Source organism: Aythya marila (genome assembly GCF_965140915.1).
Source record: "Aythya marila genome assembly, chromosome: Z".
In the NCBI taxonomy this organism is placed as follows: Eukaryota; Metazoa; Chordata; class Aves; order Anseriformes; family Anatidae; genus Aythya; species Aythya marila.
The window spans coordinates 8,919,609-8,942,387 of record NC_139080.1 but is presented as its reverse complement, the minus strand read 5'-3'; the positions used below and the strand labels follow the sequence as shown (position 1 = coordinate 8,942,387).

The window sequence follows — 22,779 nt, the reverse complement described above, 5'->3', positions numbered from 1 at the left end:
TCCTTGGCACGGTCGCTGGAGAAGGGGGGACCTGGGATAAAATCCAGCGGCCGCTGCCTTGGGGTGCACTGGAACAAACCTGGGGGGCCGGTGCCCAAACCAAAGCATGCAGGAGAAGCTCTGGGAGCGCAGTGACTGCACCAGAAGGAGAAGCAGCCCACCAGGACCCCCGGCACGGGGCTAAGCGAGGAGTGGGGATCTGCAAGGGGTATGACAGTAATGACTGCATGCTGCTAATGAAGGCGTGCGGTCAATTAGCAAAGACCTGGTTGCTCCTGCACCCCCGGCACCCCCTGCCTCACAGGCACCCGCTGCGCCCCAGCCGGGCCAGGAGGGGACCGGGGGCGACTGGAGGGGACTGGTGGCGACTGGAGGGGACTGGTGGCGACTGGAGGGGACTGGTGGCGATCGGGGAGGGCCAGGGGGGGCCGGGCCAGGGCGGAGCGAGCTCCCCGGTTCCGCCCAGCCCCGGAACCGCTGCGGGAGGCGGTGTGCTCGGCGGCCGGAGCCCGGCTATGGCCCGGGGCTGCGGGTAAGTGCCGCGACCCCTTGGGGCTGGGAGGGGGGGGGGTGCCGAGGGGTTCCCGGGGCTGGGGGCTTGGGGTGCCCCCTGGACGGGTTTGGGGTGCGCACCCCCAGGCAGCGGGGTGTCCCTTGTCGGGGTACGGTCCTTTGGCCCCGCTAGGTGTAGGGGCTGCGCCCCGGTCCCCCTGCCACTTGCAGGGTGTGGGGAGGGGGTCAGCCGCCCCGAAAGGGCTGCCCGAGCCCCGGCTCCAGCCACAGGTTGGGCTCGGAGGGTCTTTGGGACAGCCCGGCCACCAGCCCCTGCCATGGGTGGTGGTGGCGAGCAGCGGAGGTGCCCCAGGGAGCCCCTGGCCACCTTTCTCCTTCCCCTTTCCCTCTTGGGCTGCGTGGGCACCGTGGGCGATGCCCAGCGGGACGGGCACCGCAGCCCTGCAGCGGGTGAGGCGTGAGGCTCGCATCGGACCCAGGCACGCAGGAGCTGCCAGCAGGTGTTTTAACAGCTTGGCACTCACGTTTGGCCCAAGGCTGGCCAGCATCACTGGTGCTGTCGGATACGGGAAGAAATTTCGGTGCTCATCGCCTGCTGCTCGCTCTGGAGCTGGAGGCACCTGGGGGTTTCGCAAGGGTTGGAAAATTGCGGAGGCTGTGCCAGGGGCTGCCCCTGGGTTCCCATTTCTTCCTGGTATCACCTTGTGGTGCTCGGGTGTTGGGGTGGGCTCGGGTTTCAGCCAGCCTCAGTGCCCGGGAGTGCTCCGAAAAGGGCACGGGAGTGCTCCCAAAAGGACGGATCTGCTCCTTCAGCCTGGGGTGGGAGCACGGCTCCGTGGCCACCTTGGCAAGGAGTCACCAGCTAGGGTCTGAGCTATCGTGTGCCATGGGGGAGATGTGGAACCGAATGTGTCCAGAGGGCAGGGCATGGGACAGGGGACAGGAGTCATGGTGGTGGCGCTTGGGTTGGGTTTGGGGGGCAAAGCAGGGCTGAGGCACTGGGGAGGTGCTCGCACTGCAGCCAGGCACAAGCAGTATGCTGGGGGAATGTCCCCTGCCAGGGCACTTCTATTCCTGGCCACTCACTGTGTTTTAAAGCCTGTCCTGCATGAGAGATTGCTTTTTGCAATTGCACTTGGAAGGATTTCAGGGCAAGTTTGTTTAATTCGCCTTTCCTACACATGTGAGCTGGAGAGTTCGGCAGCTTGGAGAAATTTGGTCACCATGAGCATGACCTGAGGCATTGCGGGGGCAAGTTTTAGGCACCTACTGGGGGCATTGCAAGCATGTGCAGAGCTAAACTGAAAAACCAGCTTACTGGAACTTCATCTCGCTAATCAGTGCACATTAAAGAGCAAGGAAAGATGACGTGAAGAGAGAATTGTCAGGTGTATTCAATCTTAAGACATCTGCCACCAGAATTGTCTCACTGTGGGCCTTTTTGCATTGCAGTCATGGTCAAACACCCGATGAGGTGTTCAAAGGGGTTTGGAGCATCACTCGGTGCGGGCAGCGTGAAGGAACAAAAGTGGGCTGTGAAGTGCCAGTTCCTGCAGTACAGGTGGAAGTATTTAAGGTTCAGCAGAGGGAATAGTGCAGCCTCAAATCTGTCTCTGCACACCATGCGAGACCTAGCAGCATTTCTGCAGTCCATGGATGAGCTCTATATTCACATATTTGGGGTTTATCCTCTGGGTGCTCAGTGCTGCTTGGTCTTGGCTTAGGAACCAGCCAGCAGCAGCGGGGTTGGTTGTTTCCTTTTGCTCAAAGCAGCTCCATTACGGTGCTGAATCATAGCTGTGCTTAGAAGCACAAGACTTTTTTGGGGAGGAATAATAATAATTTGGTATGGGAGCAGTGTGAGTTTTTTGCTTTCTGCTTCTTAAAAGCCTCTGAACACAGGTGGGACAAGCGTTTCCCCTCCCTTCCCACTCCTGCCGCAGGAAGGTGAGTCCTGAGCCTGAATCCCGAGGCTCTGGGATGCAAAGCCGACACCCCACTCACGCCAGCAGCACCCTGCGTGCTCTCTCCTTGCTGCTGTGATGCCTGCAGCAGCCACCACAGCAGGAGGGCTGGCTGCACGCGATTCCGTCACGGTGCCCGAGAAAACACGCCGGTGACACGCCGGTGACGTGCCGGTCCCCTCCTGCTGCCCGCAGGCACGTGCCGCTCGCAGCCTGCCCAGGGCACAGCCAGCTCCGTGCCCTGAAACCTCCCGGTGCTGTGGGGAGGACAGAGAGATGCAGCAGCATGGATTTTTGATGTGCTTAAAATATATCTGCAGCAGAGCCAGGCACCCCCGGGAGGCGATGGACAGGTAGGTGCTGGCACTGATCGCGTCCCCGGCAGGATAAGCTCTCTGTACCCGACAGCCAGGCGTGGTGGGGAATTTTCTGCTGTATTGGCAGGGAGGTGGCATCCCAAAAGCAGGGAAGCAGCTGTCACTTTGCAGGAGGCAAAGTGACCCCCCTCTCCTGGCCTGTCCCCCAGCCCTTCAGACCAGGCAGTGTTGGGCCCTGCTGTGACCTAGAGCAGCTGTGCCCCACCTTGCTGGTGCTGCCCTGTGTACCCCATGTGTCCCCCTGCCCCCCTGGCTCCTATTTGATTCCTCAAAGAGAAAATAAACCCACAGAAGGGTTTGTTCATCCCAGCCCCTTTCAGACTTGGGCTGCAAAGTCCCTTTAGCAAGTCACAAGGACTGTGCACTCAGAGGCTTCTTTTGTTCCTGTAGAAGCTTTACAGAGAAGTCATTTCCCCCTTTTGCCATCCTAATTCCCTGCTCTTTTAGGGGTTGGAAACGTCTGGCAGTGAATTCTGCAGTGTTTCATCTGCCTGACCCCTTCCAAGACATTCGGAGAGGTGGCAGCACCTTGCACCACCTGACATACAGTTTTCTGACATCCTGGCCTGGGAAATCAGTGCAGGCACCAACACAGTTTGGATCTGACCCTGCCAGGGCAATAGGGACCCATTAGTTGTTAGTGACCATTTTTAAACCAGTGACCTCATTACAAAGGTGCTGGGGTTAGTGGTGCTGTGGGTCTCGCAGCCCGCGTTTAGCAGCGGTATTGGTAAAAATAGAACCGGTCGAAAAATGAATTTTTATTTTTACTCTGTAAAGTGTGCCCTGCTAGGGTGTTTTGCTTTCATCACAGATCAAGGCAAGGCGACTGGCTGCTTCCATGGAAAGGGAAGAAAAAGCTTTGTTTTTGGGTCAGCTGGGAAGCTTCGTCGCAGCAAGCTGCAAGCACGCTGCTTGGCTTTGCCGCCCTCCCTGCCCGTTTTCTTTTTTTAGAGGAGCTGGAGGTCACCGCAATGTCGCCTTGGAGCAAAATAACAAGTTTGCATTCCAAAATATGTTGAAACAGCCGTGGCGTGTGCAGGCAATTCTCCGCGTGCAAGGTGGTGGGCGTTATCTCGGGGGAGCGTAGAAGACTTACCTTTGGTCTGGGACAGGGACAGGGACAGGTCACGGGATGGTGAGCTGCAAATTTTGTTAACAAAGCAAAACCAAGGAGGTCTGGGCCAGCTACAGAGCAAGCTCCTGCTGGCCCCCAGCTGCAAACATTTCTCACAGCCTTCTTGGCAGAGCTGTGCCCGAGGTGATGTCCAGACCTCAAGGTTCATCCTGGAAGAGGTGACATCTGACACAGCCCATCAGCCCCATGCACCAAAAGGGGTTTAATCCTACCTCAGCCATGCTCTGGGCTGTCCCACCCCACGGACAGCTGCTGCGTTTACAGGGTTTGTGCTGCTGAAGCTCTCCCTGTGGCTCAGCAAATTTGCCCCCACCACGAGTGCCTGAAATGGTGCTGGATGTTCAAGTTGCAGCCTGCACCAGTGCTTGAGGTCTGGGCATCTTGCATGGTGCAGTGCTGCATTTTTGGGTGCTGCTGATTGCACATGTCAGTGAATATCATTTTCTGTGGTGGGACAGTGCAGGATGGTGCTCTGCCTCCATGCAGGGCTGCCCGAGCCCTTCCTCCACCAAGCCACAGAGGTTGGCTCAGCCTTCGCACTGGATGGGTGCCCCGGCATCCATCGTGTGTCTGTTTGGGTGTGCCAGACCCACGGACAGCCAGGACCGACAGACTGGGTTAAGTCTGCTGGCTCAGACACCCAGGTTGTGAACAGCTCCAAGGCAGAATGGGGCCGAAAACCTTTCCTACAAACTGCATTGGTTCGCTCCTGAGTGGCAGCAGTGGTGCCAGCTCCTTCGCGTACATCACAAATTCCAGCCCATGGAGGGGGAAAAAGAAACTGCCTAAAAATAGAGCGGATTCAAAGTAGTTCATAAATAATAAAGCAGCCTCCTGAAAGGGAGATGGAAATCCAGCAAGTCCCTGGAGCAGGGGGCTGCTTTGTTGCTCTCAGTTTTAAGCGGAGATGAGGAGGGGGCCATCTCCACCATGGCAGGATCAGCCGTATCTGAGGCTTAAAATCCTAGATGAAATCTAGGAGAGACAAAGCCATTTATTTCCCTTTTCTCATCCAACATGACAGCTTTCAAAAGTCCTCTTCCCGGAATAATTTGCCAGTTCTGCTCAGTGGGTGGCTGCATTTTGTTTTCTCCCCCCTGGAGCTTCCCGGCCCCAAGATAACACACGTACAAGGCACACACTTGTCTCTGATAGCAGGAGCTCTGTCACTGGCATCCCAAAAATTCCCAGTGCAGAGAGGGAGGGAGCTCATCTGGGCTAAGCATATGCTTTTAAATGTCTGGAAACACCCAGACACTTGCACTGGCCCCATGTGTGTTGTTGTGGTGCTGGCACACCCACACGGACCCTCTCACCTCCCACGGGTGTCCATGCTGGTGGAGATGGGTGGCAGGGAAGCAGCTCCGATTTGGGCATCACAATGTCCCCACAGCATCACTTGGCTGTGCTGGTTACATCAAAAACCCTTCTGTGAACCTTCCCAGCACCATCCCCACTTCTGTCCCCTCTAAACACCAAGGAGTGTTGCTGGAGGAGGATGAAGGTGTAATGCCAATGCAGGATCTCCCACCACCGCCTTTACTGCCTGATTTTGCTGGCAGCTGGGCTCGTGCTGGGGGGCGAGGATCCCCTTCCCCTCCTGTGGGCAGGACGTGGCCCTGGGTGACACGGGCCGGGTGACTGGAGCTGCTCCTGGCCGGTGAGTGAGGGCTCAGTGGGACTTGGCTGCGGGACAGGTCGTTTAGCTCTACCCACTGCCTGCTCAGGCTAATCGCTTCCTAATGCCGCCGTAATCCCATTTAAAGCGACTGGCAGCCCAGAAGGTTACAGACACCCAGCAGAAGGTGACGTGGCCAGGCCGGCACTCATCCTGCCTGCCTGCATCCCGTCCCTGCAGCCCCTGCCCCAGATGCCCCCGTGTCCCTGCTGGGCTCTCTCTGACCCCACATCTCTGCCCAGCAGCAGCTCTCTCAGGGATGGGGTGCGGGCAGCCTGCTCTGCTCTGAGCCTTCCTTCTTCTGACAGCAAGGCTGCGAGATCTGTCCCGAGAGCTGCTTCAAAACGAACAACAGACGCTGTGTAGTTCGCAGAGCCCGTGCCCAGTTGCTGCAGTGCAACCCTTCGGGATCACACCTGGGCAACTCTGTGGAGGGGAACAGGGGTTTGGGTGATGCTCAGGTCACCCTCATCCCCCACAAGCAGCCAAGCTGCTCTGCTGCAAGCCTGGGGCCATTTCGGCTGTAATGGGCTGGAGGGGGCCAGGAGATGGTGGTTAGTCCTGCCCTTGCCCATGCCAAGCCCCTGAGAGCCCAGCATCCAGCTGGGCAGAGGCAGACACCGACAGCTCTGTGGCTCCTCTCCACCCCTGCTCCATCTCTGCCTGGTTTTGCTCCTCGCTCCCCAGTGTCCTGACTTCACTTTTCGCCTCTGAACCCACAGCGTTGTGCTTGGCCGAGCCTGTCAAGCCCGCAGCCAAGGGGAAGCCATGCGGCTCCTGGCTCTGCAAGCAGCCTCCTTCCCCGGGGCCATGAAAGGGGAAGCGGGACGGAGCCGAAAAGCTGCCGTGCTCCGCTGTGGCTCTTACTGCCCTGGGTGCTGCCCTCCGTGGGGTTCAGGTTGGGGACCCCACATGTTGGCGGGGGGTGTCTTGGGGCCCTGTCTGCAGTGTCCAAACCCAATAGCAGGGAGGCATGGGGAGCTGCTGAAATCGAGATGGCAAAGAGGTGACAAGAGATCCCTTGATTCGGAGGTTCTTCTGAGATGATTTATATCCTCTTTTTCAGAGACAGGCACTCCAGGGCTCGGTGGAGGTGGGAACTCTCAGTTTTCTTCTCTTGAGAACCCCGGGCTTGCTGCAAAGACATATTTCTTCCCACTCCTCTGCAAAAGAGTGCTAGTGAAAACAGGGCGCCATGTACACCTTCCTGCCCGAAAACTTCACGCCGGTGAAGCAGAAGCCCTCAAAGGAGCTGAGGCCCATGCTGGGGGCCGTCACGCTGGGCCTCGTCCTGTTCATCGCCGCGGTGGTGGCCTGGTGCTACTACACGGTGTCCCTGCGCAAGGCGGAGCGGCTGAAGACGGAGCTGATGGACCTGCGGGCGGACGGCTTCGTCATCAGGAACCAGCACGGGGAGGTGGTGTTCCGCCTGGCCTTCCGCTCGGGGAGCCTGGACCTGGAGTCGTGCTCCAAGGAGGGCGAGATCCTGAGCTGCACGCGCTCGCACCGCGGGCCGCTCAACTTCTTCATCCAGACGGTGAAGCCCAAGGACACGGTGATGTGCTACCGCGTGCGCTGGGAGGAGCTGGCGGCCGGCCCGGCGGTGGAGCACACCATGTTCTGGGAGGACGCCCACTGGTACGGGGGCTCGGAGATGAGCACCCAGCACTGGCCCATCCGCCTGGCCGGCTACCAGGAGCCCGTGCCCTACGTGACCAGCGACGTCTACTCCTTCCGCGACAGCTTTGGTGGCATCCTGGAGCGCTACTGGCTGTCCTCCAAGGCGGCGGCCATCAAGATCAACGACTCGGTGCCCTTCCACCTGGGCTTCAACGCCACCGAGCGCACCCTCTTCTTCCAGGCCCGCTACAAGGACTCGCCCTACAAGCCCCCGCCGGGCCAGCAGCCCTTCCCCGAGCTGAGCTACCGCGTGTGCGTGGGCTCCGACGTCACCTCCATCCACAAGTACATGGTGCGCAGGTACTTCAACAAGCCCTCCAAGATCCCCGCCGAGAACGCCTTCCGCTACCCCATCTGGTCCACCTGGGCACTCTACAAGAATGATATCGACCAGGATAAACTCTTGAGATTTGCTGAAAAAATTAAGAAGTACCGTTTTAATTGCAGCCACATTGAGATTGATGACATGTACACACAAGCCTACGGGGACTTTGACTTTGACCCTGTCAAGTTCCCCAATGTAACAGAGATGTTTGCAAAACTGAGAGAGGATGGCTTTAAAGTCACCCTGTGGACTCACCCTTTTATAAACTACAATTCCTCGAACTTTGGTGTGGGGATTGAGCGTCAGCTGTTCATCAAGGAGCCGTCGGGGCGGCTGCCGGCCATGGTGGAGTGGTGGAACGGCATCGGGGCCATCCTGGACTTCACCAACCCGGCAGCCCGGGACTGGTTCCAGAGCCACCTGCGCCAGCTCCGCCACAAGTACGGCATCTCCTCCTTCAAGTTTGATGCTGGTGAGACCAGCTACCTGCCCAAGCAGTTCAGCACCTTCCGGCCGCTCTCAGACCCCAGCATCTGGTCACGGCGCTACACGGAGATGGCCATCCCCTTCTACGAGCTGGCGGAGGTGCGGGTGGGCTACCAGTCGCAGAACATCTCCTGCTTCTTCCGCATCATTGACCGCGACTCCGTGTGGGGCTATGAGCTCGGCCTCAAGTCCCTCATCCCCACGGTGCTCACGATCAGCATGTTGGGGTACCCCTTTATTTCTGCTGACATGATTGGGGGGAATTTTTTCCCAAATAAGACAGATGGTGCAGTTGAGATCCCAGACCGTGAGCTGTACGTGCGGTGGCTGGAGCTGTCGGCCTTCATGCCCTCCATGCAGTTCTCCATCCCGCCTTGGCTCTACGACAAGCAGGTGGTGGAGATCGCGCAGAAATTCACCGAGCTCCACGAGTCGCTGGTGGCCCCGCTGCTGCTGGAGCTGGCCGGGGAGGTCACCGACACTGGCGACCCCATCATCCGGCCCATCTGGTGGATCTCGCCCCGCGACGAGGCCACCCACAGGATCGACTCGCAGTTCCTCATCGGGGACACCCTCATGGTGGCACCCGTCCTGGAGATGGGCAAGCAGGAACGCGACGTCTACCTGCCGGCGGGCAAGTGGCGCAGCTACAAGGGGGAGTTGTTTGAGAAGACACCCGTGCTGCTCACCGACTATCCTGTTGACTTGGACGAAGTTGCCTATTTCCTCTGGGTTTCGTAACAGCTCCTCCATCAGCTTTGGGATAACCATGCCTTACACTAGAACTTTGTAACAAATAATAATTCTAATTGCACATTTCATTTGGGTCTGGGATTGCCGAAGGGAATTAAATAGACTTTATTGTCCTTGGGTTTTTTTTTTTATTTGGAGAGGTGTGATCTGATTTTTTTGTTTGTTTAATTTGGGGCAGGTGGGATGCTCTGTTTGGGTTACAGTAGGCAGAATTTTCTCTGTATAGGTGAGGAAAAAGTTGTCACGCAGTCAAAGCTAATACTTTTTTGGTTCCCAAGGATTTCAAGAGGGGAAGGTTGGTTAGTGCCTTGTGGGAGCGTTTCTTGTCCCATGGGTGCACCCAGCAGTGGCATGGGGGTGTGTGATGTGGGAGGGTTGCTACAGCACAGCCTGCCTTAAGTTTTCTAATATGACAAATATATTTAAAATGACTTTTTTAAGAGCAGCAAACAAGCTAGATTATATATATATACACATATACAGATTCATTTTCCCCCCTTTATTTTGGCACTGGACTAACTCTTGCCCCATGCTCCCCTTTTCCCAGGTACCAGGCAGGCCAGGTTACTCGCATGACATGCAGGTATTTCAGCTGTACAAACTGCACATCGCTTGCTGGAGCAGCTGCATCTCCCCTCCTCACTCATCTAATGCCTGCTGCAAGACTCTTCCCTGTGTGTTTTGCCTCGGGTGTCAACACTGCCTCTTCTAGAGCAGCACCGTCCCTACCAGTGTGCCCAATCACTCTTTTTAACACATTTATGGTCCTGTTCTGTTACGCGATAGTCCTGCAGATATCATCTTTTTTTATTATTGTTTTTTAAGGACAGATGAGCTTTCAGGCTTGTTGCTGGCAGAAGGGCTGCCTGAAGCAAAGCAGATCTCCAGGGGTCTGTGTGCTGCTTCCCCGGGAACAGCGGGTTCCCGCAAGCGGCACGTGTTGTGGATGGATGCGATGTTTTGCTGCTAGCCGGCTTGCCGGTGGGTGGAAAACACCGGCTTTTGCACTGATGGTTTTGTGCCAGTGGGTGTTCTCGCTGCACCCAAGGAAATGTTCTCATGTACCATGGAATTAAGCTAATAGCCGTCTTCATCTCAGGTTGGAATTGAGAGATGATGTTGTTGTGTAGGGCTTTTTGGTGCAGCCCTCCTCTCTCTCCCGGAGATGCAGGGGTCTTCTTCAGAGTTTGGGCTTGCTGTTGGAGGCTTCTGGAGAGGATGCGGGGTGACGTGTTCCTGCACCCCCAATTCCCATTACTAGGATGGGCAAGACCTCAGCTCAGGTTGCTCCCATGGCCTCAGAGGAGATTTTCTCTGCATTTCTCTCCCTCCTTTTTCCGGATTCTTTTCCAGCTTTCCCTTTCAGTTTTGTGGGGGAGGAAGCACTTAGAGAGACACGGGCAGTCTCTGCTCCAAGAAACCACTAGCCTACTAGCAGGATTGCAGTCTGGCAGCTCTGCTCCCCAGGGCAGGACTTTCCTGGCCATGCCCCGGCTGCCGGCACCCCTCAGCCCATTAATTTTTAATAAGTTTGCACAGGATTGAGCTGTGTTAGCTGGAAAGGCTCAAGGCAAGGGGAGTACAGCAGCTGCAGGTTTTCTTACGAGATTGCATCCAGGCATGAGTCCGCCACCCAGGGAGATGGAACAGCATTTGGGGCAGAGTTCAATACCTGTGATGGTCTTTCTCCAAGCCCATCTCCTGCTCTGGGCTTGCAGGAGGAAGCAAAGGAGCTGTACCTTGTGAGGAGCTTGTGGTGGTGCCCAGGAGTAAACTCAGGTGCTTGGGGCAATATCTAAAGTGCTTTTATGGTTAGGAAGGAAGGGAGAAATTTTAATTTGATGGACTCCCTCCTCCTAGATCTTCAAAAGCCACCTGGACATGGCCCTGGGCAACCTGTTCGGGGTGGCCCTGCTTGAGCAGGGGTTGGGCCAGAAGGTCCCAGAGGTCCCTTCCAACCTCAACTCCTCTGTGAGTCTCTGACTCTGGAACTGACCCTGAGGTCTGGCTGGATCTGACCTGTGTAATTTGGTGGTTTGGCCTCAAAACGAGACAGGTCCCTGCCCAGTGGAAGCACAAGCATGTCGCAGGCTCAGCTGTGGAGGGCTCAGGTTTGCTCCCTGGCCGCAGTGCAAGTAGTGGTGCTTTTCCAAGCTAGAGACACTCGCTGGCCAGGAGCTGATCAGTTCTCCTGCTAGGATCCTTTTGTTGTGAACATGATGGGAGTGTCTGGAAGAGTACCTTGGTCCCCTCACAGAGGTCAAGAAAACAAAAGTCCAGTGTGGCCAGACCCTAGCAGCTTTGTGCCAGGAAAGCACCAACATTCAACAGGGCACAGTCAGGAAGGTCATGGAGGAAAAGTCTCCACTAGACATGCCATTCTTCCCCTTCCCTCAAAATAAAGAGTTTTATTGTTAGAGGTTTTTCTTAACTTGTTGTAAACGACTGAGATTATAAAGTATCCTTATTTTTCTAAATGCTGTGGTTAGGGTAAAGCTGGGAGGATGTAAGGGATGAAGCTGAGGAGCAGGTGGCTGCCCAAGGGCCCATATGGGAGGCTGTCCATGGCACCAAGTCTTCCCCACAGTTTGGAGACAGGCTCAACAGTGCTGCCTCAAGCTATCAGAAGCTTCTAGGTACCCTCTCCGTCATGCTTTTTACCAAAACCACTGTTTCTAACACTGTGCTGTAGCCCTGCAGCCCAGCTGGAGCATCCCTAGCACCTCACAGACCACAAGCGCTCCGTGCACAGACACTTTGGGAACCTCCCCCTGGGGATATCTGTCTGGCTTACCCAAGGGTCGCTGTCCAAAACTAGTTTGACTCAGCCAAGGAAAAGCCCCAAAACGGGTCTTGGGGTTGGTTCAGCCTCTTCCAGTTGGCTCTGGCAGGTTGTGTCTGAGCAGCAAGTCGACGTGACGCCTGTGGGACTGGGTTTGGAAGCTCATGCCGTTGTGTGTCGGCTGAGTGGGTGCTGGGGTATCACACGCCTTCCTGAGTCGGACCACAATGCCAGGGGGCTTGTTTTTAACCACTTTTCTAATTCTTAATTGTTATGAAAATGAGACTGTAACATCAATTGCCTTGATTGATATAAAACTTTGGAAAACAAAAAGAAGTTTAACGTGTCTGTCTATATGTAGGGCCAGTGTTTCGGGCAGATCTGGGGCTTTTTTCACCTCAGGCTTTACTTAAATAAGAACTGAGGCTGCTGGTTTATTTAAAACTTGTGGTCTGAAGCTTTGATGTGTGTTTTGAAGGGAGGGGCTGCCTACAACCACAACCACCCTCCTGCCGCATGGGCTGGGATGGGTCACAAATCGCCCTCCCTGGCATCCCCGTGGCAGGGGAAGAGCTGTGGCTAGGGGCTGGCCTAGAAAAAGGCACGTCCAGGTGACTCCTGCTGCTGCATCAGATCAGTTGTGACACCCTTTCTGCTGATTCTTTCCCCAAAAGTGCCCCTCAGTGCCAACCTCTGGGGGTAGCTGGTCCATGCTGACACAGAAGACACACGGTTTGAAACTGTGTGCAGGATGACAAGGCTGCTTGCAGCTTCCCAAAGAGGCTCCAGAAATTCACCTGGGGCACTGCCTGTCCCTGCTGTCCCCAGGTCCCCTTCCCACGCTGGTCTGGCAGGGTAGAGGGGTAGTGTGGATGGTTTTGGCCATGGGAGCACCAGAAACAGATCATGAAACTTACACAACTCAGCTGATGGGATGAGGGGGACTTTGATTTGATGCTTTTGCAGCAGAAGGCATTTTCCCAACTCTTTTCCTTTGCCTTCTCCCCTGGATCCAAGCAGTATCCATGTACCAGGCTGATGCTCACCCATGAGAGGTGAAGCTGATTCTGGCTGGAGACCTGGGACAGGCTGGAGCTGCCTTCAGCACCTGCAGCAGTCCTCAGTAATGCACAAGTCCTCCCTGGAGTTGCTGGGATTAGAACTGGATTGCTGTTGTTTTTTCTGATGTTTTTGGGTGGGTATTTTCGCATCCTCCTGAGAGATGGAGCTGTGTCCAGGAAGGATGCATGAGGCTTACATGGGATCTGCAGTACGCTGGGTCCCAGCAAAATGGGAGCTGGACCCCACTGATCATGAGGTGATGCCAAACCACACATTAGGCAGGGCTCAAAAATACATCCAGGGCTGTGCATTGCATGGTGAGGGGTGTTCATGGCCACATCCAGACCAAGAGAGGCTACAGCCAAAGCCCAGCTCATTTCAAACCAGGTTGCAGAGGTGCCCACAGGTGCCAGTGGGGCAGTGGCTGCTGAGCCACGGGGTCCTGGCTGGGAGCAGGTCCAGCCCTGCCTGAGATCACAGCTTTCATTAAAAGTAAGAGAAAAAAAATGGCAAAAAACTGCACACGTCCGGGAAGAGCTGTGGTGAAAGGACAAGCTGACAGCAACAGATCCCCTTCAGGCATGCAGCCAGTCTGGCAACCTTAGTGAAAAACAACCTCTTCCATCAAAACAACCTCTTCCATCACAGACAGTCCTGGAGTCCAGGAAAGCCATAATGCTGGGCTGGGCCATGCAAAATCCCGCAGCCAAGTAGAGAAAGGCAGGGACTGGTTTTTTTTGTTTGTTTTTAATACATTTACTTTTTTGCCAATGGGGATCGGTGATTTGTAGCTCAATGATATTCAAAGATTAAGGATAATAACCACCCCCCTCCAAAAAAAAACATAAAGACAGCCTGGAGTGAGCGATGTTCCCACGTCACCAGCCCCTCCAGCAAGCACAGCACTTGCTCAGAGCTGGGATTGCTAAAAAACAACTGTGACTAAAGCTCAGCAAGGCAAACCAGATGTTCCTCCAGCAGCGTGAAGGCCCGCCAGGGAGAGGCAGAGGGGGAGAGAGCAGGCAGGGGTGGAGATTTGGGGAGGGATTTTTGCAGCCACATGGACTTGACCTCTCCTTTCCCCAGGGGGATCTGCTAGGATCAGGCAGCCTGTATCATCCCCAGTGGGTGCAGAAGGTCTTGGAGATGCATTTTCCCCCCCAGCCTGTGATGCAGGAGGACAGCAGAGCCATGACCATGCACACAGATTATGGGGTAGAGGTGCTGCCTGATGGGGCTGGAGATTGGCTCCTCACCCCAACCAGCCTGGGCACCAGCAGGTTTTGGGTGAGTACCACATGCAATCTCAGCTTTTTAGGAACCTTTTTTCCTGCTGAAGCAACAGCCAAGCTTTGCTGGGGCCTACTGGGACACTTTGATCCCCAGGGGAGAAAAGCAATGACCCCGAACATCACCGTGACACTGAGCAGTGGCTCCCCTTCACACCCCTGGACTGAGGGAGGTTTGGTGGGTTGTCTCTCCCCATCACCACACCACCAGCATCACTGGGGCTGAGGCTGCTTTCTTACCTTGCTTTCAAGGACATCTACAAACCATCCTGGCTTGTCCTTTCCTGTGCAGCTGTGGCCGCATAGGGTCCTTGTACCATAATGGACCTCTGGTGGGACTGCGTAGACTGAGCACCAAATTAGCTCTGGAGTGACCATGATGCTCTAAAGTCCCTGTGTACTCATGATATGGACCAGCTCTGGGGCAAACCCCTAAAGAAGGGGGTTTTCTCCTGGTGTGAGCCATGCACAGTTTTACCTCCCCCAGGTGCCACCAGCAGCCTGTTGGGGGCAGAGAAAGAATCAGTCTCTTGCTTTGGGAAGAGGCATCACAGCCCAGAGAACTCAGAATTCTCCTAAACTCCTCAGTCACGTCACCTTCAAACTTCTCTTAATTTAGAAATGGGGAAGATTGGACCAAGACTGGAGAACATTTCAGAGCTAGCTCACTTTTCCCAAACCCACAGGTGCTGTTGAGATGCTGTCACCCAGGAGAAGTCATGTCCCGGGGCAGAAGCATGCCAACTGATGGACATCAGCACAGCTGGTGGCATGGGAGGACATCTTCCATGGGGAAACTGATGCAGGAGGGCACTTGGGCTAGTATGTTATTTATCCAAGCTCTCTCAGGAGGACAATTTAAAGTCTTCCCTGGGATCTCTGTGGTGGACAAATTGCACCCTTGCTCCCAAATACGGACCCAAACCATGAATGGATCCCATTAGTGGTCCTCACCCATGCATGACTTGCTGCTAGGTTTTAATCTTGACTGTCAGTGAGATCTCACCACATGCTTACAGGCTTGGCTGACTCCACACCAGGGACATGTTTCTCAATACTTCCTTCCATTAAAAGGGGGGTGGGGGGGGGAAATGTTTGCAAACTGTTAGCAAGTGCTAAAGCTTCTTTTTGCTTCCTTGGACAAATCAGTTCATGGGAAATACAAACTCTCCTTGCTGTACTGCATCAGCACCCATCTGATGTACAGGCTGAAAATTTGGTGCTGCTCTCTTTAGATTAATCACAGATTGTTTTCTGATTTATTTTTAGTTTAAGAAAATACTCTGCTCCAACGGCTTCCTTCACTAAGCAAATGAAAAATACAAAAATCTAAGGAGAAGGGCTGCAGTACCACTGGGTAACAATGGAGTCCATCTAATTATCATTATTCTATATAAAAAGTAAGTGTGCATGGCATTTCTTGATGGGAAGAGATTAGGAGTGGAGAATCTGTTTCTATACATTGTATTAGTCGTACTACAAGAGTCAAGACATTCATCCAATACATTTTAATAAGTTATTCTATAGCAATTGACACACTAAATAAAGGTCACAGTATTTTCTTTGAGTTCATGCTAATGTATTTCTACTTCAAAAGCTATAAAAATTCCCAGGTCAATAAAGTCATGGGTTCATTAATTCCTGAGACCATGGCAAAGCTGATGGAGGAGCTGTTACGAAATCCGATGGAAATAGGCAACTTCGTCCAAGTCAACAGGATAGTCGGTGAGCAGCACGGGTGTCTTCTCAAACAACTCTCCCTTGTAGCTGCGCCACTTGCCCGCCGGCAGGTAGACGTCGCGCTCCTGCTTGCCCATCTCCAGGACGGGTGCCACCATGAGGGTGTCCCCGATGAGGAACTGTGAGTCAATCCTGTGGGTGGCCTCGTCGCGGGGTGAGATCCACCAGATGGGCCGGATGATGGGGTCGCCAGTGTCGGTGACCTCCCCGGCCAGCTCCAGCAGCAGCGGGGCCACCAGCGACTCGTGGAGCTCAGTGAACTTCTGTGCGATCTCCACCACCTGCTTGTCGTAGAGCCAGGGTGGGATGGAGAACTGCATGGAGGGCATGAAGGCCGACAGCTCCAGCCACCGCACGTACAGCTCACGGTCTGGGATCTCAACTGCACCATCTGTCTTATTTGGGAAAAAATTCCCCCCAATCATGTCAGCAGAAATAAAGGGGTACCCCAACATGCTGATCGTGAGCACCGTGGGGATGAGGGACTTGAGGCCGAGCTCATAGCCCCACACGGAGTCGCGGTCAATGATGCGGAAGAAGCAGGAGATGTTCTGCGACTGGTAGCCCACCCGCACCTCCGCCAGCTCGTAGAAGGGGATGGCCATCTCCGTATAGCGCCGTGACCAGATGCTGGGGTCTGAGAGTGGTCGGAAGGTGCTGAACTGCTTGGGCAGGTAGCTGGTCTCACCAGCGTCAAACTTGAAGGAGGAGATGCCGTACTTGTGGCGGAGCTGGCGCAGGTGGCTCTGGAACCAGTCCCGGGCTGCCGGGTTGGTGAAGTCCAGGATGGCCCCGATGCCGTTCCACCACTCCACCATGGCCGGCAGCCGTCCCGATGGCTCCTTGATGAACAGCTGACGCTCAATCCCCACACCAAAGTTCGAGGAATCTGTGTGTATGAAAGGGTGAATCCACAGGGTGACTTTAAAGCCATCCTCCCTCAGTTTTGCAAACATCTCTGTTACATTGGGGAACTTGACAGGGTCAAAGTCAAAGTCCCCGTAGGCTTGTGTGTACATGTCATCAATCTCAATGTGGCTGCAATTAAAACGGTACTTCTTTATGTTTCTTGCAAAATCCAAGAGTTTATCCTGATTGATATCATTCTTGTAGAGTGCCCAGGTGGACCAGATGGGGTAGCGGAAGGCGTTCTCGGCGGGGATCTTGGAGGGCTTGTTGAAGTACCTGCGCACCATGTACTTGTGGATGGAGGTGACGTCGGAGCCCACGCACACGCGGTAGCTCAGCTCGGGGAAGGGCTGCTGGCCCGGCGGGGGCTTGTAGGGCGAGTCCTTGTAGCGGGCCTGGAAGAAGAGGGTGCGCTCGGTGGCGTTGAAGCCCAGGTGGAAGGGCACCGAGTCGTTGATCTTGATGGCCGCCGCCTTGGAGGACAGCCAGTAGCGCTCCAGGATGCCGCCAAAGCTGTCGCGGAAGGAGTAGACGTCGCTGGTCACGTAGGGCACGGGCTCCTGGTAGCCGGCCAGGCGGATGGGCCAGTGCTGGGTGCTCATCTCCGAGCCCCCGTACCAGTGGGCGTCCTCCCAGAACATGGTGTGCTCCACCGCCGGGCCGGCCGCCAGCTCCTCCCAGCGCACGCGGTAGCACATCACCGTGTCCTTGGGCTTCACCGTCTGGATGAAGAAGTTGAGCGGCCCGCGGTGCGAGCGCGTGCAGCTCAGGATCTCGCCCTCCTTGGAGCACGACTCCAGGTCCAGGCTCCCCGAGCGGAAGGCCAGGCGGAACACCACCTCCCCGTGCTGGTTCCTGATGACGAAGCCGTCCGCCCGCAGGTCCATCAGCTCCGTCTTCAGCCGCTCCGCCTTGCGCAGGGACACCGTGTAGTAGCACCAGGCCACCACCGCGGCGATGAACAGGACGAGGCCCAGCGTGACGGCCCCCAGCATGGGCCTCAGCTCCTTCAAGGGCTTCTGCTTCATGAAGCTTTTGGGCAAATGCGTTTCTTTGATATCTCCCTTTTGAGCGTTTCCATGTTTTTCTGCTCGATGAGTAATCTGACTTTCCATGACTCCTTTGTAATATCTGTTTAGATACTTCGCTTTTTTTTTTTCCTTCTACTTGTTGAAAGAAAAGCCCAGATACAATGTGAAAGTGATCACAATCTTCTTTCCAAAGCCTGGCCACTCACACCTGCAGCATCATTTTTTGAAACAGAGGGTTATAAACAGTGAAAAAAGCAATAAAATCTTCTGAACAGACCTAGATCCTCCTGGATCTGTCTCTGCAGCTCTGGATTGCTCTGCTCTGTGCTGCTGCAGCCTGATCTCTGGAAGCTGAGCTGAGATTTGTTGGAGCAGGGCAATGCCAGGATTCCTGTGACCGTCCTTTGGCTGCAGCCGTGCTGTGTCACAGAGCAGAACGGGGCCAGGGAGAGGGGCTCGTACCTGGTGACTCAGGCAATTTGGTCAGGATTTTGTTGTTTTTATATCAATTTTTTGCCCTGACAGATTTCCCTACCTGTCCATGGCTTCTGTGCATTGAATGTAGGTAGCAAAGTACTTTGCCAAAGTGTCCAGCCTCTGCAGCAGTTCCCACCATCCCTGGGGATGCAGCCCGGTGAGCAGAAATTTTATCTCCCTGCACTTTGCTCCTTTCCTGAGCTGCAGCAGGGACACGGGGACGTGGGCACACATGGGCTTTGGGGCTGGCAGCCGCCTGCACTGCACTGCGTCAGGGTGCTCATCAGAGCCCTCCTTTCTCCAAGATGTCTTGCACTGGCTCAGAAAAAGAAGGATGTTTCCTCCTATCCCATTCTCCATTTATTTTTGTCCTAATTCAAGTCCTGCAACTCCCAGGATGCACATCTGTCCTACATCAGGCCAGAAGCTACCCTGCAATGGGGGTGTAAGATATTTAGGCACAGGGTTTGGAGTTAGGCTGTTAAACTGGAATTTTTGCAAGACCAAGAGCACGTTAGAGCAGAAATCCTTGTTTTGCTGGGAAATGCACAGCACTGCCATACACATCCCAGCTTCATCGTGAGCTGGAAAGTCAGCCAGTGCAGTGCAGCTCCCAGCACCTGAAAGAGCATCCAGTGCCAACAAAAACGGCAGAAAATGAAGCAGGCAGCATGAGGCAATGGGGCTGACCCTGTCTGGGATCTGTGTGGTCTGATGCATCTCCAAGACCCCAAGTTTGCAGGAGCAGCCTGCATGGAGGGGAAGAAAAAAGAAGTACTTCTTGCTCAGCCCAGCCATGCCCAGCAATACATGCCTGGTGTATTTACCCACGCTGCTGTGACATCAGTATCTAAGTATACAGAGACGATAAGCTGCCCAGGCAGCCATTAAAAATACCAGAAGTCACCGCATTCGGTATCGATCGCAGCAGCCTCCCAGCCAGCAAAATGAGCCGCTGAGCTATTTTTTGAGTGAGCTGTCAGGGAGAGCAAGACTTTGCCCTGAAAAAGAGCCAGAATGGATAAAAGCATCCTGGACAAATATCACTCCTGTGGAGCCCAACTCGCAGGAACCCATCAGTGTTGGGGAAGGGGCTTAGGGAGCAGGGGGTAGGGAGAAGAAAGGTCACTGGTGCCCCAAGGAGATGGTGACCCAGTCCTGGTGTGGGGCAGGGACAGTTTGGGCGCAGGTTGGGTTACGCACACTTTGAGAGCTGGCAGCCTCCCCAAAGCTGGCCCGGGTCCCGGCCCTGCTTGGCGGCTCCAGCTCGGGTCGTTTCCAGCGAAACCCTGGTGTTTTTGAAAAACAAGCTCTTCGCTTTGAAGATGTTTTTATGTGCTGGGTCGGCTCCTGAGTTGCCGCCCTCGAGTTTTCCTCCTTCTTCTTCCTTCCTCCTTTAGCCCCCCTGGCCAGCCTGGAAACAGGGCTTTTCTTTAAGATGAGCCCCACCGTTTTCCAGAGTAAGAAAATGAAAAAAAAAAAAAAAGAGGGAAATATTTTTTATATTTTTTTTTTCAGGACTTCTGCTTTTTTCTTTTTCTTTTTTTTTTTAATATTAAACAAATAAAAAATGTTAAAAAAAAAAAAAAAGCAGGGAATTTGGGACTATTATTATTTGGGACTAATAAAGGACATTCAGGAGTTTTCCTAATTTCTATGCACACACACACAGTTTTTCTCCCAGGCAATCACTTTGAACCCCTCCGTTAGGCAGGGGGACAGAAGCTGAGCTCCAGAAAGAGGGCACATGAGGGAACTGGGACCCCTGTGCCCTGCATTCCTTTGGGATTTCCTCCCCAAAGGAGGATGCTGTGCTGCTCTGGTACCTGCATATCACCCGGGGGATCAAATCCTGTGTGGGAGATGCAGACACAGGGCATGGTTGTGTTTTATTTGGGCTGCTTTATCAGGTGCTAATCTGGTGCCGGTCCTGACCCATCAGTTAGCAGACTTTGCTCCAAAAGGAGCCTGGATTCCTCACTCCGAGGATCTAAGCAGCACAGATTAAATATTGACATAGCTGCCACCTTTACATGCAGAAAACGAGCCAGGACTTTAGACCCTCTTAGAGTTAAATGGGAGCTAAGGAAGGGTTGCAGGGGATGAAACTCATGTCAGCCAGAGAGAAGTGGAGCTACATGCCCAAACCCCTTGGTACACCTACCCTGAGAGCCCCCCCCAGGTCACATCTGCCCCCAGCACCTCAGCTGAGCACTTGGCACACATGGGCCTCAGTCCACTTCCCAGATGTGTGATACCTGAACCCTCAGGCTTTTTGGGCTCACAGTGTGGGGCAGGAGCTTTCAGCTGCATTTGCCAGTCCCTGGTGCAGGGTGCAGCGGCAGAGCATCACCTGCGGAAAAACCCACAGGGAAGCAATCCTGTCTTTAAATAAAGGGAGTGGTCTTTCCATGAAGACTCCTTTTATAGCAGGTTATCAGACACTTAGGGGTTGCTATCAGGCTCTCACAGGTGGGTATACGACAAGTTCTGGCCGAAAGCACCATAGGTAGCTATAAGTCATGGCTATAAACAAACCATTGCTCTGTCAGGCTCTGCAAGAACAGATTAATCATTTACCTGCCCCTTTCCAACCGTTTGAAGCGGGACTTTTTCACAGCCAACACACCCAAAGCTGAAAGCAGCTCCCCTCAGCTCCCATGTCCCGTGGCCGCCTGGCACACAGCTGCCTGTGTGTGAGACTCACAGCTCACCGGGGCAGGGGCCTGTCCCCACTCCCTGTGTGCCTACATACCATAGGGAAAAAGGTTTCTGCTGTCACTGCAGACAAGGAAGAGGAGCAGAGGAGGGACAAGGTTGTCGCACTGCCTGACACAGATTAGCTACAAAGCCAACAGGGCTTAATGCAGGGGGGAAATCGCCTAGGGACCCAGACATCTCCAAGGGCTCTGGGTATGGGGACAAGGACACTGATGTCCCTGCCCCACTCCCCACTTCTCGCTGGTGTACAGAGGGCTTATAACTCATCTGGGTGAGATCTCTGCTGGCTTGTGCCGTTACAAAGCACTGCTGCAAAGCTGGCATCCCTGTGGAAGCTCGGGGGCCCCAGAGACATGCGAGAGCAGCTCGGGTCTGGAACAGGAGTATTTCCTGGGGTTTTTCCTTCTTCAGAGGATCCCAGCCCCCCCATTACCTGAAACGAAGCAGCGTTTACTGCACATGCCTTTCAGTCCTGGCTGAAGTGGGAAGTCCCATTTACTTGCTTACACAGACAAACTCCTCCTTCCCCATTTGGAAGAAAAGAAAATGCAAAAACCAGCTCCTTCCTCATCCCAGGGCCGTGTCCGACTCCCGAGCCCGCACACAAGGACCACACACTGCTCCAAGCTGCATGCATCAGCCGAGGCAGGGTCTGGGCACAGCATCTGGCTGCATCCTAGGGAAGCAGCTCCATCTGCCGAGACAGCCTGGACTGGAGGCCGGGGATGCTGCAGGGAGCAGCTCCACCAGGCTGGCCTCAGGGCTGTGGTGTGAGTGATCCCCACACCACTACTCATCCCCCAGGGCTTGTCTGGGGCTCTGGGGAGCTCTGAGGGTGCCCAAGGAGAAGGGAAATAAGCTGAGAGCTCTGTAAATAAAGGTAATATGGGGAAATAAAGAGGTGCTGTCATGTCAGGCTGCTCTGAATGACCTCTGGAAGAGTGCCAGGTGAAGGAATGAGCCAGGGAGGGACGTGGGTCTGAGCAGGGCTTCCCACCACCAGGGCTGTGAGGACCACCAGAACTCAGCCTGGCCACGCACAAGAGACTTCTCTGAGACTTTCAGAAACTTCCCAGCAGGGCTGAAGTTGATTTTTCACAAGCACTTTGAACCAGGCACCCAGACAGAAGTGCTTATCACTTCACCCTGATTAACTCTACCATGAGCTGCAAAATGAAGAGGAAAATGCAAAGCACTCAACAAACTGGTGATGGAGCCAAGAACAAGGCTGATCCAGGGGACACAGGTCAGTGAAGACCAATAGGACATTGAAGTTATGTGACTGGGAGCCAGCAGTTTTAGGACTATCCTGTTCCCTGTGGAAGAGATCACAGCTGGAAATTCACTTGCTCCCTCTTAGGGCAGCCTAAGAAAAGCTATGAAAACGACTGGGAGAAGCATCCCTATGCAAGAGGCAAACCCATGCCATCAGCCATCCAACGCACCATGGAAAAACGGGATTAGGAGCTACAGTGGGATTTTATATGGAAACACTTTCCTGCATGTGTAAGAAATAAGGCCAAAGTGGTGTGTGGGTTGTGTGAAAGGATGCAGGCTTTTGAAATGCACTGGAGCAGAATGATGCTGTTCTCCACATGAGTTTGTGCATCAGGGAGAAGAATTATCTGCTTTCCTGAGACCTGGGAGATCTCAGAGGCTGATTTTAAGCTGGCTTGTTTTGGTCTGTGCTGGCATGTGCACATTTAGACTGGTCACTTTCTGCAGAGCTCACAAATGCCATGGGTTTCTGAGCTAGGCTCTCCTCAGTCCAGCTCTAGACAAATTAAGTGAACTCAGCTGTTTTCCTGGGGGGACACCAAGGGAGGTGAGGGTGCAGGAGTCCTCATCCCTGGA

General features: G+C 54.4%; 2 protein-coding genes across 3 annotated transcripts; one reads left to right on the top strand and one right to left on the bottom strand.

The window, feature by feature from the left end:
• The first annotated feature begins 480 nt into the window (after positions 1–480).
• LOC309890145 (myogenesis-regulating glycosidase-like) lies at positions 481–12,022 on the top strand. 2 transcript variants are annotated; one of them, XM_082783734.1, is made up of 2 exons: positions 481–532; positions 6,737–12,022. In XM_082783734.1, the coding sequence occupies exon 2, from the start codon at positions 6,866–6,868 to the stop codon at positions 8,900–8,902; it is 2,037 nt and encodes a 678-aa protein (XP_082639860.1). In that variant the 5' UTR covers positions 481–532; positions 6,737–6,865; the 3' UTR covers positions 8,903–12,022. The 2 variants fall into 2 exon arrangements, with proteins under 2 accessions (XP_082639860.1, XP_082639861.1); XM_082783735.1 differs by lacking the exon at positions 481–532 and adding an exon at positions 2,682–2,830.
• Positions 12,023–15,623: 3,601 nt separating this feature from the next.
• On the bottom strand, positions 15,624–18,002 carry LOC309890428 (myogenesis-regulating glycosidase-like). Its single transcript, XM_082784286.1, has one exon. The coding sequence runs from the start codon at positions 17,809–17,811 to the stop codon at positions 15,721–15,723; it is 2,091 nt and encodes a 696-aa protein (XP_082640412.1). The 5' UTR covers positions 17,812–18,002; the 3' UTR covers positions 15,624–15,720.
• Positions 18,003–22,779: the final 4,777 nt, after the last annotated feature.

Excerpts from the sequence above, each read along its gene's own strand:
- LOC309890428 (XM_082784286.1), bottom strand. The coding sequence starts at position 17,811 with ATGGAAAGTCAGATTACTCATCGAGCAGAAAAACATGGAAACGCTCAA.
- LOC309890145 (XM_082783734.1), top strand. The coding sequence starts at position 6,866 with ATGTACACCTTCCTGCCCGAAAACTTCACGCCGGTGAAGCAGAAGCCC.